The sequence below is a fragment of the Portunus trituberculatus genome, chromosome 46 (genome assembly GCF_017591435.1).
Source record: "Portunus trituberculatus isolate SZX2019 chromosome 46, ASM1759143v1, whole genome shotgun sequence".
NCBI lineage: Eukaryota > Metazoa > Arthropoda > Malacostraca > Decapoda > Portunidae > Portunus > Portunus trituberculatus.
In genome coordinates, this window is record NC_059300.1 from 15,837,841 (window position 1) to 15,851,941 (window position 14,101).

Genomic DNA, 14,101 nt, shown 5'->3' on the forward strand with positions numbered 1-14,101 from the left:
TATATATATATATATATATATATATATATATATATATATATATATATATATATATATATATATATATATATATATATATATATATATATATATATATATATATATATATATATATATATATATATATATATATATATATATATATATATATATATATATATATATATATATATATATATATATATATATATATATATATATATATATATATATATATATATATATATATATATATATATATATATATATATATATATATATATATATATATATATATATATATATATATATATATATATATATATATATATATATATATATATATATATATATATATATATATATATATATATATATATATATATATATATATATATATATATATATATATATATATATATATATATATATATATATATATATATATATATATATATATATATATATATATATATATATATATATATATATATATATATATATATATATATATATATATATATATATATATATATATATATATATATATATATATATATATATATATATATATATATATATATATATATATATATATATATATATATATATATATATATATATATATATATATATATATATATATATATATATATATATATATATATATATATATATATATATATATATATATATATATATATATATATTTAGGCAGATTCCTTTTACAAATAACAAAATTCATGAAAGAAATAATTATTTGGCATCTGAACTACCCAAACACTGGTCAAAATGGCCTCTCAAGGCTGGTCACTGCTTGTGCTTTGTTGATGGTGGATGTGCTATGCACATAACCTAATAATACAGGAAATTTTGCATTATTTACACTTTTTTTAATGATTAGCCTATCATATGAAAGAGAAAGAACTGCACCACATGCCAGCAACATTGCCTGAAAATGAATAGGTATAAACAAGTATGTACGAGTATGTGAAAAATATCAAGAAAAGTGGAAGTAAATTACATCCAGGTCACAAGTCCTGGATGTGAGTAACTAAAACATTCATACAAGCATATTGACATATATTATCACCAATCAAACACAAACAACGCTTACACATAGATTCAATTGTTTGTTCAGTTTTGCTGCATAGTCTATGTCACTTCCTCAGTTTTGCAACAGAGTGTATACATAGATTCAATTGTTTGTTCAGTTTTGTGGTAGAGTCAATCAGGAGTATCCATTTTCTGGGAAGCTATATATAGATGTATGGTTGAAAGACGATAGTGTCTACTGTATATATAGATGATTTTATATTTGGTAGTTCGCTCATCTGCCCTGCTGCAGGAAAGGAGTTAAGCTTCTACTCGAGAGTTATAGAAGAACTGGAAAGCAGAGATGGATGGGCGGACACCGTATACTTGGACATAAAAAAGGCTTTTGATAAAGTCCCTCATGGAAGACTACTTTGGAAACTAGAGAACATAGGAGGACTGCGAGGAACTTTGTTAGAATGGACAAGGGATTATTTGATATAAAGTGGATGCTGCAAGGCACTGAATAAAACAAAGAAAAAAATAGAAATATAAATAAAAAAAAGGAAAAAGAAAAAATGTGAAAACAAAAAAATACACATGGAATCATATTAGAAGAAAAGTAAATATCCTTTACTATACACAGTATAGGGACAGCAAAGAAATCAATCCCTTCTTGCACATAGTGCAAGGACTGCAAATAAGATCCTTCCCAGCATAAGAAAAATAAAAAAAAGAGAGGTGACAACCGCTGGGGTCAGCCCTGCAGCTCACAGACTTCCTTTGGTCCACCCTTTATCAGCCTGTATACCAATATATCCTGACTACCCATGCCTTGTTTGGCCTTCCCTCAACACTGTGGACCTGTGGTCTGCGCACAAATCATTACATATTTGAATTAATATACATAAATATGATGTAAATATGTAGACATGGACCACTACCACATTTTCTCTCTCTCTCTCTCTCTCTCTCTCTCTCTCTCTCTCTCTCTCTCTCTCTCTCTCTCTCTCTCTCTCTCTCTCTCTCTCTCTCTTTGTGCCAATGTGTATTAAAGCATATGTGTATGCATGTGTATGTACATGAGCTGTGGTTGGGTGCGTGATCTATAGGGCAGGAGGGCAATATGGACAGAAGTTAAGAATTTAGTGAGTGTGCAGTGTGGAAAACCACAATGTACAAGTGCATGATATGTAAAGAATGACTATATTGTTTTAGGAACTTTCATGAAGAAGAATGATTTAATGGATTGATTAGTTAGTACAAATTCTGAGTCACTTATTTCTACAATTGATTTATATTTCAGCAAGAATAATTGTGGTCACCATGGCATGCAGCGTGCTCCCTCTTTGGATTCAGCCACACACAGAGATATTCCCCTTTCACCCATAATGCAGCTACAGTGTTCCCACAGTGACAGGTTTGTGATGTGTGGCCTCATTCCTTATATGTTTAAATATCTGTATTTTGCATTTAATTACCCTTAGTGAGGTATAAAGCACTGGATCAGGCAGTGTTGTGAACTTGTCATTAAAGTTAGCTGTGACCTCACTGAATGTTTTCCTTTGTGTCTCACAACACAAGGGGGCATCCAAAGCCTGCCCTCGTAAAACAACTCTCTTCCTTTACATCAAAATATATGCACTAGCAACACACACACCCTACACTCAAACTTTAAAATTAGATATGGCAACTCCTACACCAGCCTCAGAGTCCCCTTTTAGAGAGGACCATAGTTATTTCCAGGTCAGACAGGTCTACAGGTACTGACCCTAAGTGTCCTGACACCTCCCTCAAGTTTTTGTTCATTAACTTTTGCAACATTTGTGGTTGTAGATATAATTTTCAGTCTGTAGAACATCACATCTTCTCTACTAATCATCATCATTTCCTCACTTGAAACAAAGGTGTCAGAGGCAATTAACAGTAACCCCTTTTTTGTTCCTTCCTACTTTCTCTATTCTCATTTTCACTCCAAAGCTTAATATTGCGTCCATATGCATAGTTAACTTGCTCTCATGCCCACATTCTTGATTTTTCTGGGTTTTTCTTCATCTGGTTATGACTTCATAGTCACTATCTAAATTTATCTATTCTGTATACCTTTCACTTAAATTTAACTATAAGAAATGTTTTGACTATGTAAGTTATAGAGTGAGCACACTCTGGCTCTATTTTTGTGGAGATTTCCATTTTTGGAGGCTAAGTGTTCACCACTAGCTTTGGCTTTCCTCTTCCTTCACTGACCATTGGTGAATTAGCCTTTAGCTTTCCTATCCTCCATGACCTAGGGAGATCAACTGGTGCAACACCTTACTCTCATATTCCTGACTGTTTTGGAGGTATGCCTAACGTTCTTGACCTTTTCTTAACTTGTAATTGTTCTGCTTATGCCATTACCGTATCTTCTCTTTTGGGTTCTTCCAGTCACAATCCCATATTTGTATCTTGTTCTATCTCTCCATTCCTTCCTCAAGATCCCTAAAGTGAAGGTGGCTCTGGCATTTTACCTTTGCTATCGTGCCATGATTTAGCTTGGATTTCATTAAGTAAAATAGGTGATTTTTTATGATAAAGTGCGATTTCTTACTTTATTGTATGAAAATCATTGAGTTCCTATGACAAGCTTTGTAAAAATAGAAAGTGTGATGACTGATTCATGAAAGAAAATGAGGGTTCACTGTACTTGCATGCAGAGCCAATGAGTGCACACTTGAGACATCATAAAAGCAAAACAACTGATCGTACAGCAGAATTAGGGTAATAGAAACTGAATATAGTGTAGACTCAATACTTAAAGTCAATTTGTTCTAAATAGTTGTTTGAATATCAAAAAGTTTGACTACTGCTACCTATAAATCAGGTAATTCATTCTAATCTTACCAAAACCTTAAGTTTACACAAATTTCAATGGAAATAAAATTTTTTTTTATTTGTATTTACTGAAAGTGAAGGCTGGTGATGGATAATGTAGAAGAGGAAGGGAGAAGGGTGGGAGGAAGAGGGAGGTTATTTGTTGAAGGACAAGTCACCATCCATGAAAACAGCTGGTAACTGCTGTCCTGATGTAATTTCTGTGAACCCACTAGTGGAGGGCTGTGGCTCACTAACACTTGCACTCTCACTATATTCCTTTTCCAACAAGAATCTGTGGTACCATTTTAAGTTTCTAAATGAAAATCTATAGAGAATTCAGGAGAATCTTGTTCTCATGACAGTGGTTGGACAACTGATGGCAGCAGGGAGGGAGAGGCCAGGAGCCTTTGTTTACAATCATGTGTGAAGATGTTTGAGTACCAGATATTTTTTTTTAGTACCAAGTCGAACTTTTGCGTTCAAGTGTTGAAAAAGTTTGACTTCCAAGACGTTGGAATATTTAGTCTTTGCCGTATTATATAAGTGAAACATTGTGTAATGATGAATCTTATAACGAGGAATACCTGTATTCAGTATATACAAGTTTAGAATTTGAGAATTCGCTTATATGCGGCTAACCTCAGTGTGCCAAGTATTTGTTTTGTTTGAGAAAAATTTGCTATTATATCAGTAATGTTGCAGGTGCGACTAGTTAGTGAGGTATAATGGCTGATTCATAATAGAGAATGAGATGTGCAGATGTTTTCCTACACTTTCCTCACCTATGATTAACATTTTTTTCCTGATCCTAAATTTAATCTTCAGATAGTTAATAATCAGTTTAACCCTTAACCCTTAAAGTAAGGGGAGCTGATTTACTTTCCATCTGTTACAGCGGGGAAGAAATTATAAAAGATTTTTTTCGTTATAAAAGCATATTTCTCTTTGTTATTCTGAGTACAATGATCTAGATTTCAACATGTTATGACCTCTGAGAGTAAAGTTATTGCATATCAAAAAATTCTTCCTGAACCTGTGGCAGAACCCACCATTAAGAAATACCCCCCCAGCTCTAATAACACTGTGCTCTCTCTCTCTCTCTCTCCTTTCGGGCATTTGAATTTGATATAAAAGTAGGAACTTTTGAACTTTCATGTCATGAAAATGTGAACTCAGATATATGAAATGATGTGCAAAACAGAAAAAGAAAAAGAAACCACACATTACAAGTATTGTAGATTTCTATAATAATTGGAATCTGGCAGCTCTTATTAACAATGGGATTCACATGACTTGGGCGACAAGCACAGTCCTCCAGAGGCAACCATGGGTGACACACACCAACGCATTGCTCGAGGGTAGTATGTGAGGAGGTTTATGAACGTCGTTGTGAGGGTTGGTCTCTGTCTCCCAGATCACTATCAGAATCACTATTGTAGTCTTCACTTTCTTCTGTCTCAATAGAAAAATCACTGTCTTCATTTTCATCACTGTCCTATGTCACTACTGAGTAACACTGACATAACATCATAAGTATCGTTTCCTCCCTCCTGGTCACGGGGGTTGCCAGGTGTCGCCTCAAAATGGGAAAAGATGACCTATTGTGTGGGATCACACAGACTTGAGGAGGCAAGTGAGAAAAGTTGCTAGATACCTCTACTTGCCCCAGGACCATTAGTGAGGGGGAGAGACTCAAACTTTTAGCACAGAAAAATCATGATTCCTGGAACGATCCCTGTCTCTCTGCATGCGATGCTACAATCGTCCCAAAACGATCACCGTACATTAAGGGTTAAAGTACGGGGAGTTGATTTACTTTCCATCTGTTACAGCGGGGAAAAATCACACCTATCAGAAATGCTAAAAGACTTTTTTCCTTATAAAAGCATATTTCTTTGTGTTATTCTGAGTACAACGATGTAGTTTTCAACATGTTATGACCTCTGAGAGCAAAGTTCTATATAAAAAAAATTCTCCCCGAACCTGTAAAAGAACCCGCCGCTAAGAAATACCCCCAAGCTCCGATAACACAGTGCGCGTGCTCTCTCTCTCTCTCTCTCTCTCTCTCTCTCTCTCTCTCTCTCTCTCTCTCTCTCTCTCTCTCTCTCTCTCTCTCTCTTTCTCTCTCTTTCTCTCTTTCCTTTCGGGCATTTGAATTTGATGTAAAAGTAGGAACTTTTGAACTTTCATGTCATGAAAATGTGAACTCAGATATATGAAATGATGTGCAAAACAGAAAAAGAAAAAGAAACTACATATTACAAGTATTGTAGATTTCTATAATAATTGGAATCTGGCAGCTCTTATTAACAATGGGATTCACATGACTTGGGCGACAAGCACAGTCCTCCAGAGGCAACCATGGGTGACACACACCACGCATTGCTCGAGGGTAGTATGTGAGGAGGTTTATGAATGTCGCTGTGAGGGTTGGTCTCTGTCTCCCAGATCACTATCATAATCACTACTGTAGTCTTCACTTTCTTCTGTCTCAATAAAAAAATCACTGTCTTCATTTTCATCACTGTTCTCAATGTCATTACCAAGTAACAGTGACATAACATCACTCAGAATAGTTTACAAAGTTTACAAAGTTTATTTAGTAAAGGTGGATTACAAAGAAGGAGGTAGAGTGTACCTGACTGGTACACTGGAAGAAAAAGGAGAGGAAATGCTGAAATACAGTAGGAGTAGAAAGTTGGTGGGCGGTCCGGCCTGCGGTTTTAAAATTATGAATGTCACAGGGCAGTATTTGCTGGTTTAAGGGTGGAAACCGGAGTTCCCGGGGGAAAACCACCCCATACTGCTGTGAGATAAGGAGGGAGAAAACTGGAGGGTTACATAGTTGACATACAATGTTATGCTTAAATATACAATATAAAAGATTATTTTACACAGAAATATAGGTTAGTTCATGATGTCCACAGACAGTGCAGATGCCTTCCTGGGTGAAAACCGGAGCTCCCGGAGAAAAACCACCCGTGCTGTTGTGGAGGAGTTAGTATGAAAAATATACATATATACAATAAAAAATGTGTGTTTTTAAGCACAAAAGTTTCTAGATGTTCACAATAGGTCTTTTTCAATCCGGAATCACACGAGGGTTACTTAGTTCTTTTCTTCAGTATTATTATTATGTCCAATTCGGCGATCCCTGCAGCCAAGGTATGCGGCAGGGTAGAGGGTCAACGTCGGTGAGTAGAGGAGTTGTTCTTGGGGCGGCCTTCGGTGGCACGGTAGCGCCATCCGTTCCAGCAAGACCCCTCAGCTGTGCGTCTCTGTGGCTCAGCCCCACTGCCAAGAGTTTTGCAAGCTTCCCGGTGGTCCTCTACCCCTTGCTGAGATGAAGGCTGGCATCTCAGCAACTCAGGGCGCGGGGCTGAGGGGAAGACACAGCAGGAACTGGCACTCAGGCTGCCGTCTGTGTCATCCGGGGAGACATCAGTCCTGGCAGTGTCCCGGGTTGCCTATCTCACTACGCCGCTGCTTCCGTATCTTCGTGGTCCTTGACTCTCAGTAGGGGATAGATTTGCTCTCTCCATCAGCATCCACAATCCTGGTTGACGATGATCAAACAGGCCGAGGGTGGTAGCCTGTTTGGTGGGTAGAGTCTCTGACAGTACAAGTTAAGTGATGGGGGGGTTTGGAAATGAAATGGTTTTAAATACACTGGGAAGGACAGTAGGGAATGTACTATTAAAATGGGAACTTTCACCTGTATCTGGGCTCAGGCTGTCCATCTTCAAGGCGTAGGAGGCTCCTAGGAAACCAGGCATATTGTTGATGTGGAGTCTCCTCGTGCAAAGCTTTCAGCACCCGGTACTGATCCCATCCTTCGTCTTCCATCCGTTGCCACAACTTGGTGGCCATCTCATGGAGGTGGACGTTGAGGGCTGGGAGGGACGCCGAGCTGATAAAGTCGTCCCATTTGGTACCGAAGGTGAACCTCAAGGTGCTGTTCTGCACTTTCTGTAGCCTGCTGATCGTTGTCTTGGAGAGAGCATGCAAAGGAACAGGAGGATAGTATAGAATGGGAAGGACTAGAGCCTTTATAAGCTGGAGTTTGAGACCAGTTGCCAGGTCCCTGAAGCGGAACAGCCTGGTGAGGGCTGATTTCGCTTGGACCACACGCTGGGTCATGTGGCCAGTCTACCTCATAGAGGCCACCGATAGACCCAGGAGTGAACCCCTGGGGCTGAACCCTACATCATCACCGTCTACAAGTAGTTGGGCGGGGTTCTTGGTGGCAAGGGGTATGATGGTGAACTTGGTGATGTTGGTCCTGATCCTCCACTCCCTCTCGAAGGCGTTGATGCTGGTAATTTCTCTGCTAGTGCGGGCGTTCGCCATCCTGCTGGAGAGGCCTGGGTGGTAAACTACCTGTGAAATATCATCAGCATACAGTACATTGATGCCAGCATGTGAGACTGGGCAATCGCTGGTGTAAATGCTGTATAGGGTAGGAGACAGCACACTTCCCTGTGGGACTCCTGTAGCCAGGGAGAAAGCAGGGCCAAGGTGGCCTCCGACCCTCACCCTCGCAAAATTGGAAGTATTATTCCTATGGGAAAAATTGAATATGGTGGACCCCTCGTCTATGGTCGCCTAATTTTTCAATATTTTCCTAATATTTTGCCCATATTTATATCACATATATATTGAGCCAGGTATCTTTCCATATGAATGATCACAGTGTTTGTACAATGGCTACGAGAATAAAAAATCTGTCCACCATAGATTTTTACAGCTTTTTCAATTTTCTCACTGTTTTTAACCCTTAACTTCCGGCGGTCGTATATAAACGTTTGCGTCAGAACGTCCGAAGTGACGGGATTCGTCCCAGTAATCAAGATTTTTCCCGGCGTAATTTTAAGTCTCTCGCGCGCTCTCTTGAGGCGGATGGTGAGTAGAAGTATCTGGCATCTTTTACCACACAAGTGTTTCCACAAGAGCTCCTAATTTTAGAGGTAACTGAACTGTTTTCCCGTTTATGGGCGACACTTGGCAACTCCGGTGACGCTGGGTAGAAAGGTCAGTGATAACAGCGAAGGATCGGGTCAGATTGTAAATCACCATGGAGCAAGGCAGAACCCTTTTACTTAGCAGTGGTTCTGAGCTAGAAGAAAGTGACAGTGAATATATAGAAGAAGAAACTGGGGAAAGTGAAGAGACTAGTAGTGAGGACACGGATGTAGAGCATCATTCACCTGCTTTCTCAGGAGAACAGACAGAGAGACAGAGACTCTTACACAGTATAAGTGACAGTGAAGGCAATAATGATGAAGAACAGACTCCAGATAATGTGTCAAGGACACAGAGTGTTTCTAGGAGACGAGGCATGCGCGTGCTCCTCGCGTTCTGGGGAGGCGATCAAGGGGGCGTGGCAGAGGTGGCGCGAGACCCCGACCTGTCTTTCAATGGAGGGAATTCAATGATGATTTTTTCCCAGTTATGCCTGATTTATCTGTGTCTCCTGGCATAACAGCTGAATTCCCTCCTGTGCAACACAATTGTGACTATTTCATGGCGTTTCTCAGTGATGCTTTCTTGGACCATATAGTGAGTGAGAGCAACACTTTTCATGATGAAGAAACAGCAGATGATGATGATGTGCCCCATAGCTCTCACGAGAAAGAGTGGAAAACATCACAAGAAATGAACTCCTGACGTTCATAGCCGTCACGCTTCTTATGAGTCATTCGAGAAAAGCTTTGAGGCATGATTATTGGAAAAAGAGTGATCTGCTGTACATGCCAATCTTTGCACGGTACATAACAAGGGACAGATATGACAACATATTGAAATACCTTCACTTCTGCAATGTTAAAACTGATGATCCACTCTGGAAAATTAGGCCTGTCATACAGTCTCTCGTAAATAAATTCACACACACACACACACACACACACACACACACACACACACACACACACACACACACACACACACACACACACACACACACACACACACACACGTGTCTCAGAAATCAGTGATATATGACACACACACACACACACACACACACACACACACACACACACACACACACACACACACACACACACACACACACACACGTGTCTCAGAAATCAGTGATAATATGTCCTTCCTTCCTCCCCCTACTCTCTCTCTCTCTCTCTCTCTCTCTCTCTCTCTCTCTCTCTCTCTCTCTCTCTCTCTCTCTCTCTCTCTCTCTCTCTCTCTCTCTCTCTCTCTCTCTCTCTCTCTCTCTCACACACACACACACACAGAGAGAGAGAGAGAGAGAGAGAGAGAGAGAGAGAGAGAGAGAGAGAGAGAGAGCGTCGCTCTCCGGGCTGTTTCCTCTTGACTGGTCACACCGTGCTCGGAGGAGGAAACTTTGATAAGGCAATAACTAAACTCTCAGACGTCATATCGAGCTGGAAAGTACATCATTGTATTCAGAATAACACAGAGAAAATAATTATCAGTATTCAAACTGTGTTCTGACAATTTTTAGGTGTACCATTTTTCCCCGTCATTAGACAGGAAAAAATATTTTAATCCCCGGAAGTTAAGGGTTAAACACCATTCTCACAGTTGATTCTCCCACACCAAACTCTCTGGAAATATCACAGTTCCTTTTTCCATCTCTTTTCATCTTAATTATCTTCATCTTCTGCTCCAAAGTTAGCCTAATGTTTTTCTTGGTTGGTGGCACCATGTCACACAAAGTCGAGCACAAGGATTCTTCCAAATTTGCAGAGAGAACTCTGTTGAGGTGTATGTAAACAAATGGAAGGCGGGAGAGAGTGGGGCAGTGTTGCCAGATGAGCTTCGTTGAATTACCGCCAGATTTTTATGAAAACTAAAACTAGCCAAAAACCACCAAACTATGATAAATATAATATAAATATGATAATATAGTATGATATGATAAATATGAATTAATTAATAAAATATTGCCTATATAATACAGTAATATATAATTTGCGGGAACGCTCTCTCTCGCAATACCGGGAGAAAGGAGCAAGATGGGGAAATTAAAAAAATGGCAATTTTTGGTCCTTGGTTGCAAAATTGGCGTATCGCAAAATTCGAATAAGCACTGTACTTCAATCCCAAGTGCCAGACACGATCAGACGCCTTGCTCACGTCTCGCAAGACCAAGTTACAGCGGGACCTGTTGGCTTGGTGTAAGGCCATGGTCTCCGTGGCTAGGGCAATGGCATGGACTGTTCCTCTGCCACTTCGGAAGCCATACTGTGCTGGATGAAGGTGGTTACCAGTCTCCAGGTGGGTGTGAAGCCACTCTGTGACTACTCTCTCCAAAAGCTTCCCTGGAACCTCAAGCAGGGAGATAGGATAACTTTCTGGATGAGTGGGAGGCTTGCCTGCCTTAGGGATCATCCTCATCTCGGCCTGCTTGAACCCATCCGGGAAGTAGCCGGCAGAGAGAGCTGCATTGAAGATTTCCTGTAGTCTGTGAAGAGCAGAATCTGGAAGAAACGAGAGTATAGTTCTGTTTATCTTACTTATCCCTGGGCATGTTGATCTGCCCATTTTATTGCAGCAGCCAGCTCCTGGGTAGATATAAGACAGTCCAGAGGTGAGACACCAGTAAGATGGGCGGGGTCGGCATTTTCATAAGGGTAGGTCCTGTGCACGGCCATTGCCATGTAATTCAGCACATTGTCGTTATTGTTAAAGTCATCGTCATAGTCTTCCCTGTAGAAGCGGTCCCATAGGGACGTAAAAAGTTGTTCTTTGTCACTGTTGCTAAACATTTTGTCTCCCGTGGCGTCTATTAGGTAAGTCTCTGGTCCTGTCGTCTTTCCAGAGAGAGACTTGAGCTCTCTCCAGAACTTTCTGGGGTCCCGATGGTGGGCAGCTAGGCTGGCCAGCCTTCTTCCCCAGTGTACTCTTGCCTCATCCTGTCGTGAGTCCTGCAGTGCAACCTTTAGCTGGGTGTACTGCCTGAAATCATCATGTGTCCATCCCCTCTTCGTTGGTCTATATCGCAGTGCCCGAAATTGAATTCTGAGCAGCTACGAAGTACGAGCAGGCCTTGGGGCTACCCTAAGTTTATAGGTCATCTGTGGAATATGTCGGGGTGCCGCAGTCCTAACCGTAGTCATCCATGTCTCTAGTGTTTCATCTATATCCTCCAGGGAACCAAAAGTGATGTCTGGAAGGTCTCTCATCCATAGGGCATCGTCGTCTTTGAAGGCGTCCCAGTTGGTTTTGTGAAAGTTAAAGGTTCGAGGACTAGGAATTAGTAGAGGGGAAGTGGAGATGTCAAGGATGATAGGAATGTGGTCACTAGTTGTCAAGGGACCTGGTGAGAGAGAATAGTGCATGAAATTAACCATGTTGGTGATAGCTATATCAGGTGAAGATGAGGCATTGTAGTTACAGAAGGTGGGGAAATGAGGGCCGATGTGGCATGCTGTGTGTCGTCGGATATAGTCAACGAGATCCCTCCCTACTTGGTTTGTGGTTGTATACCGGAAGGAGGTATGTCGAGCATTGAGGTCTCCCACAAGGAAAACTGGCATCTGTCTGCGTAGAAGTCGAAGAAAGTCTGGGTGAGGCAAGTAAGGTCGACGAGTGGGGAGGTAGCTGGTACCAATAATGATCGGTCTGTCTGGAGTGTCAGTCTGTAATGTTAAAGTCTCGGAAAGAAAGTCATCCTTGACTCTGTGGGGTATTCGGCATTTAATGGCTATAGCTAACCCGTCATTTAAAGTGTTGCTAAGGTAGACTCAAAAGCCAGGGATCTTAAGTCTTGTATTGTCACTTAGTCCATCATGGCTGTTAATGAGAATGATGTCAAGGTCATAATGTCTGTAAGTGTTGATGAGATCAAATGTACGATTCTCCCAGGAGAGAATGTTGTGCTGAATTACACGTAATTGTGGCATTACTTACGTGCAGAAGGATATCTACCGTAAAGCATGTCTCCTAGAATTTGCCGGGAGTCGTTCTTGATCCTCTCAAAGTCTTCCGGAGAGCAAACTGTCCAAGAGTGGAGGGACGCCAGGTTCTCCTTCATGTAGTCCAGTATCCTTTGTTTCATCTCTGGAGGCCCAGTATGGCTTAGAACCAAACTCCCAGTATGAATGCACTGGTTGAACTTGGTGCGTGTACTGGGTGTTTTCTTCCTCTTGGTCTTTGTGAAGAAGCCACTTGAATTGGATGACACCTTAGTCTGGGTCCTTCATCTCCACCTTGCTGGCGTCTGAGACGGAGGAAGCCACAGAGGTAGCGTTATCAGGTACGGCAGCTGGAGCGGTGACTAGAGTAGAAGCTGCGGCCGCTGTCTCTGAAGGTGCTGGGATTCCCCTAGTGAAGGCACTGACCATGGAGTCCGGGTCACGGAAAGGCGGCGGGGTCGGCAGCTTTACATCTGGAAGCCCGTTCTTAGCCAGGCTTTCCGAGAGGTGAACATGTAGCAGGCATAATATAAGCTGGTGAGCGACTTGTCGGAATCTGCCATGCTGGGTCCAGAGGCGGGTTGGGAGGCCTGTGCAAAAGATACACCAGGCCTGACTCTTGCCTGTCGGATGGCGTCTTGTTTTTTCTTTAGAGCCTCCTTGCGGAAGGAGCACCTCTGCAATGTAGACACTTCTTCACTGTGGCCGTGCAGCTCCTGAAGGTGTGTTCCTCACTGCTGCATTCTGAACAGCGTACATAACCTGCTGGGTGTGGGCAGCTTCAAGTAGAATTTTTTTTTTTTTTTTTTTTTTTTACATTACAAGGGCACTGGCCAAGGGCAAACAAAGTGTTGGAAAAAAAAAAATCCCGCTGGTTGCCAGGCCCTGTTAAGAAGAAAGGAGAAAGAGAAAAAACAAAAAAAATCTAAAAGGAGGGTCCAGTTAACGTAAGAGGTGTCTTGACACTCCTCTTTTGAAAGAGTTTAAGTCATAGGCAGGTGGAAATACAGACACAGGTAGAGAGTTCCAGAGTTTACCAGTGTAGGGAATGAAGGAGTGAAGATACTGGTTAACTCTTGCATTAGGAAGATGGACAGAATAGGTCCTCTACAGCATTGCACCTGTTGCAAGTTAGGAGTGGAGTGTAGGTCTCCTGCCTTATCTGGTGCCCAGGGATATGTATATAGAAGAGGTTTAGTCCTTCCAAGATAGCCCTCCTGGCCATTTCACTGTCTGTGAAAGTTATCTTAGTTAGCAGTGGGAGAGCAAGGGAACTTAAACACACTCTTGACCTTGGCCCAGACGTGCTTAGCTCTCACTTCATCGGCAAT

General features: G+C 40.9%; 1 protein-coding gene across 1 annotated transcript in view; it reads left to right on the forward strand.

Annotated features, from left to right (window-relative positions):
* LOC123519806 (AF4/FMR2 family member lilli-like) overlaps positions 1–14,101 on the forward strand; it is a 215,282-nt gene that overhangs the window by 98,461 nt on the left and 102,720 nt on the right. Inside the window, exon 4 of the mRNA XM_045281324.1 lies at positions 2,321–2,434. Within this exon, the coding sequence (XP_045137259.1) occupies positions 2,321–2,434 (114 nt within the window). The remainder of the gene's footprint in view (positions 1–2,320; positions 2,435–14,101) is intronic.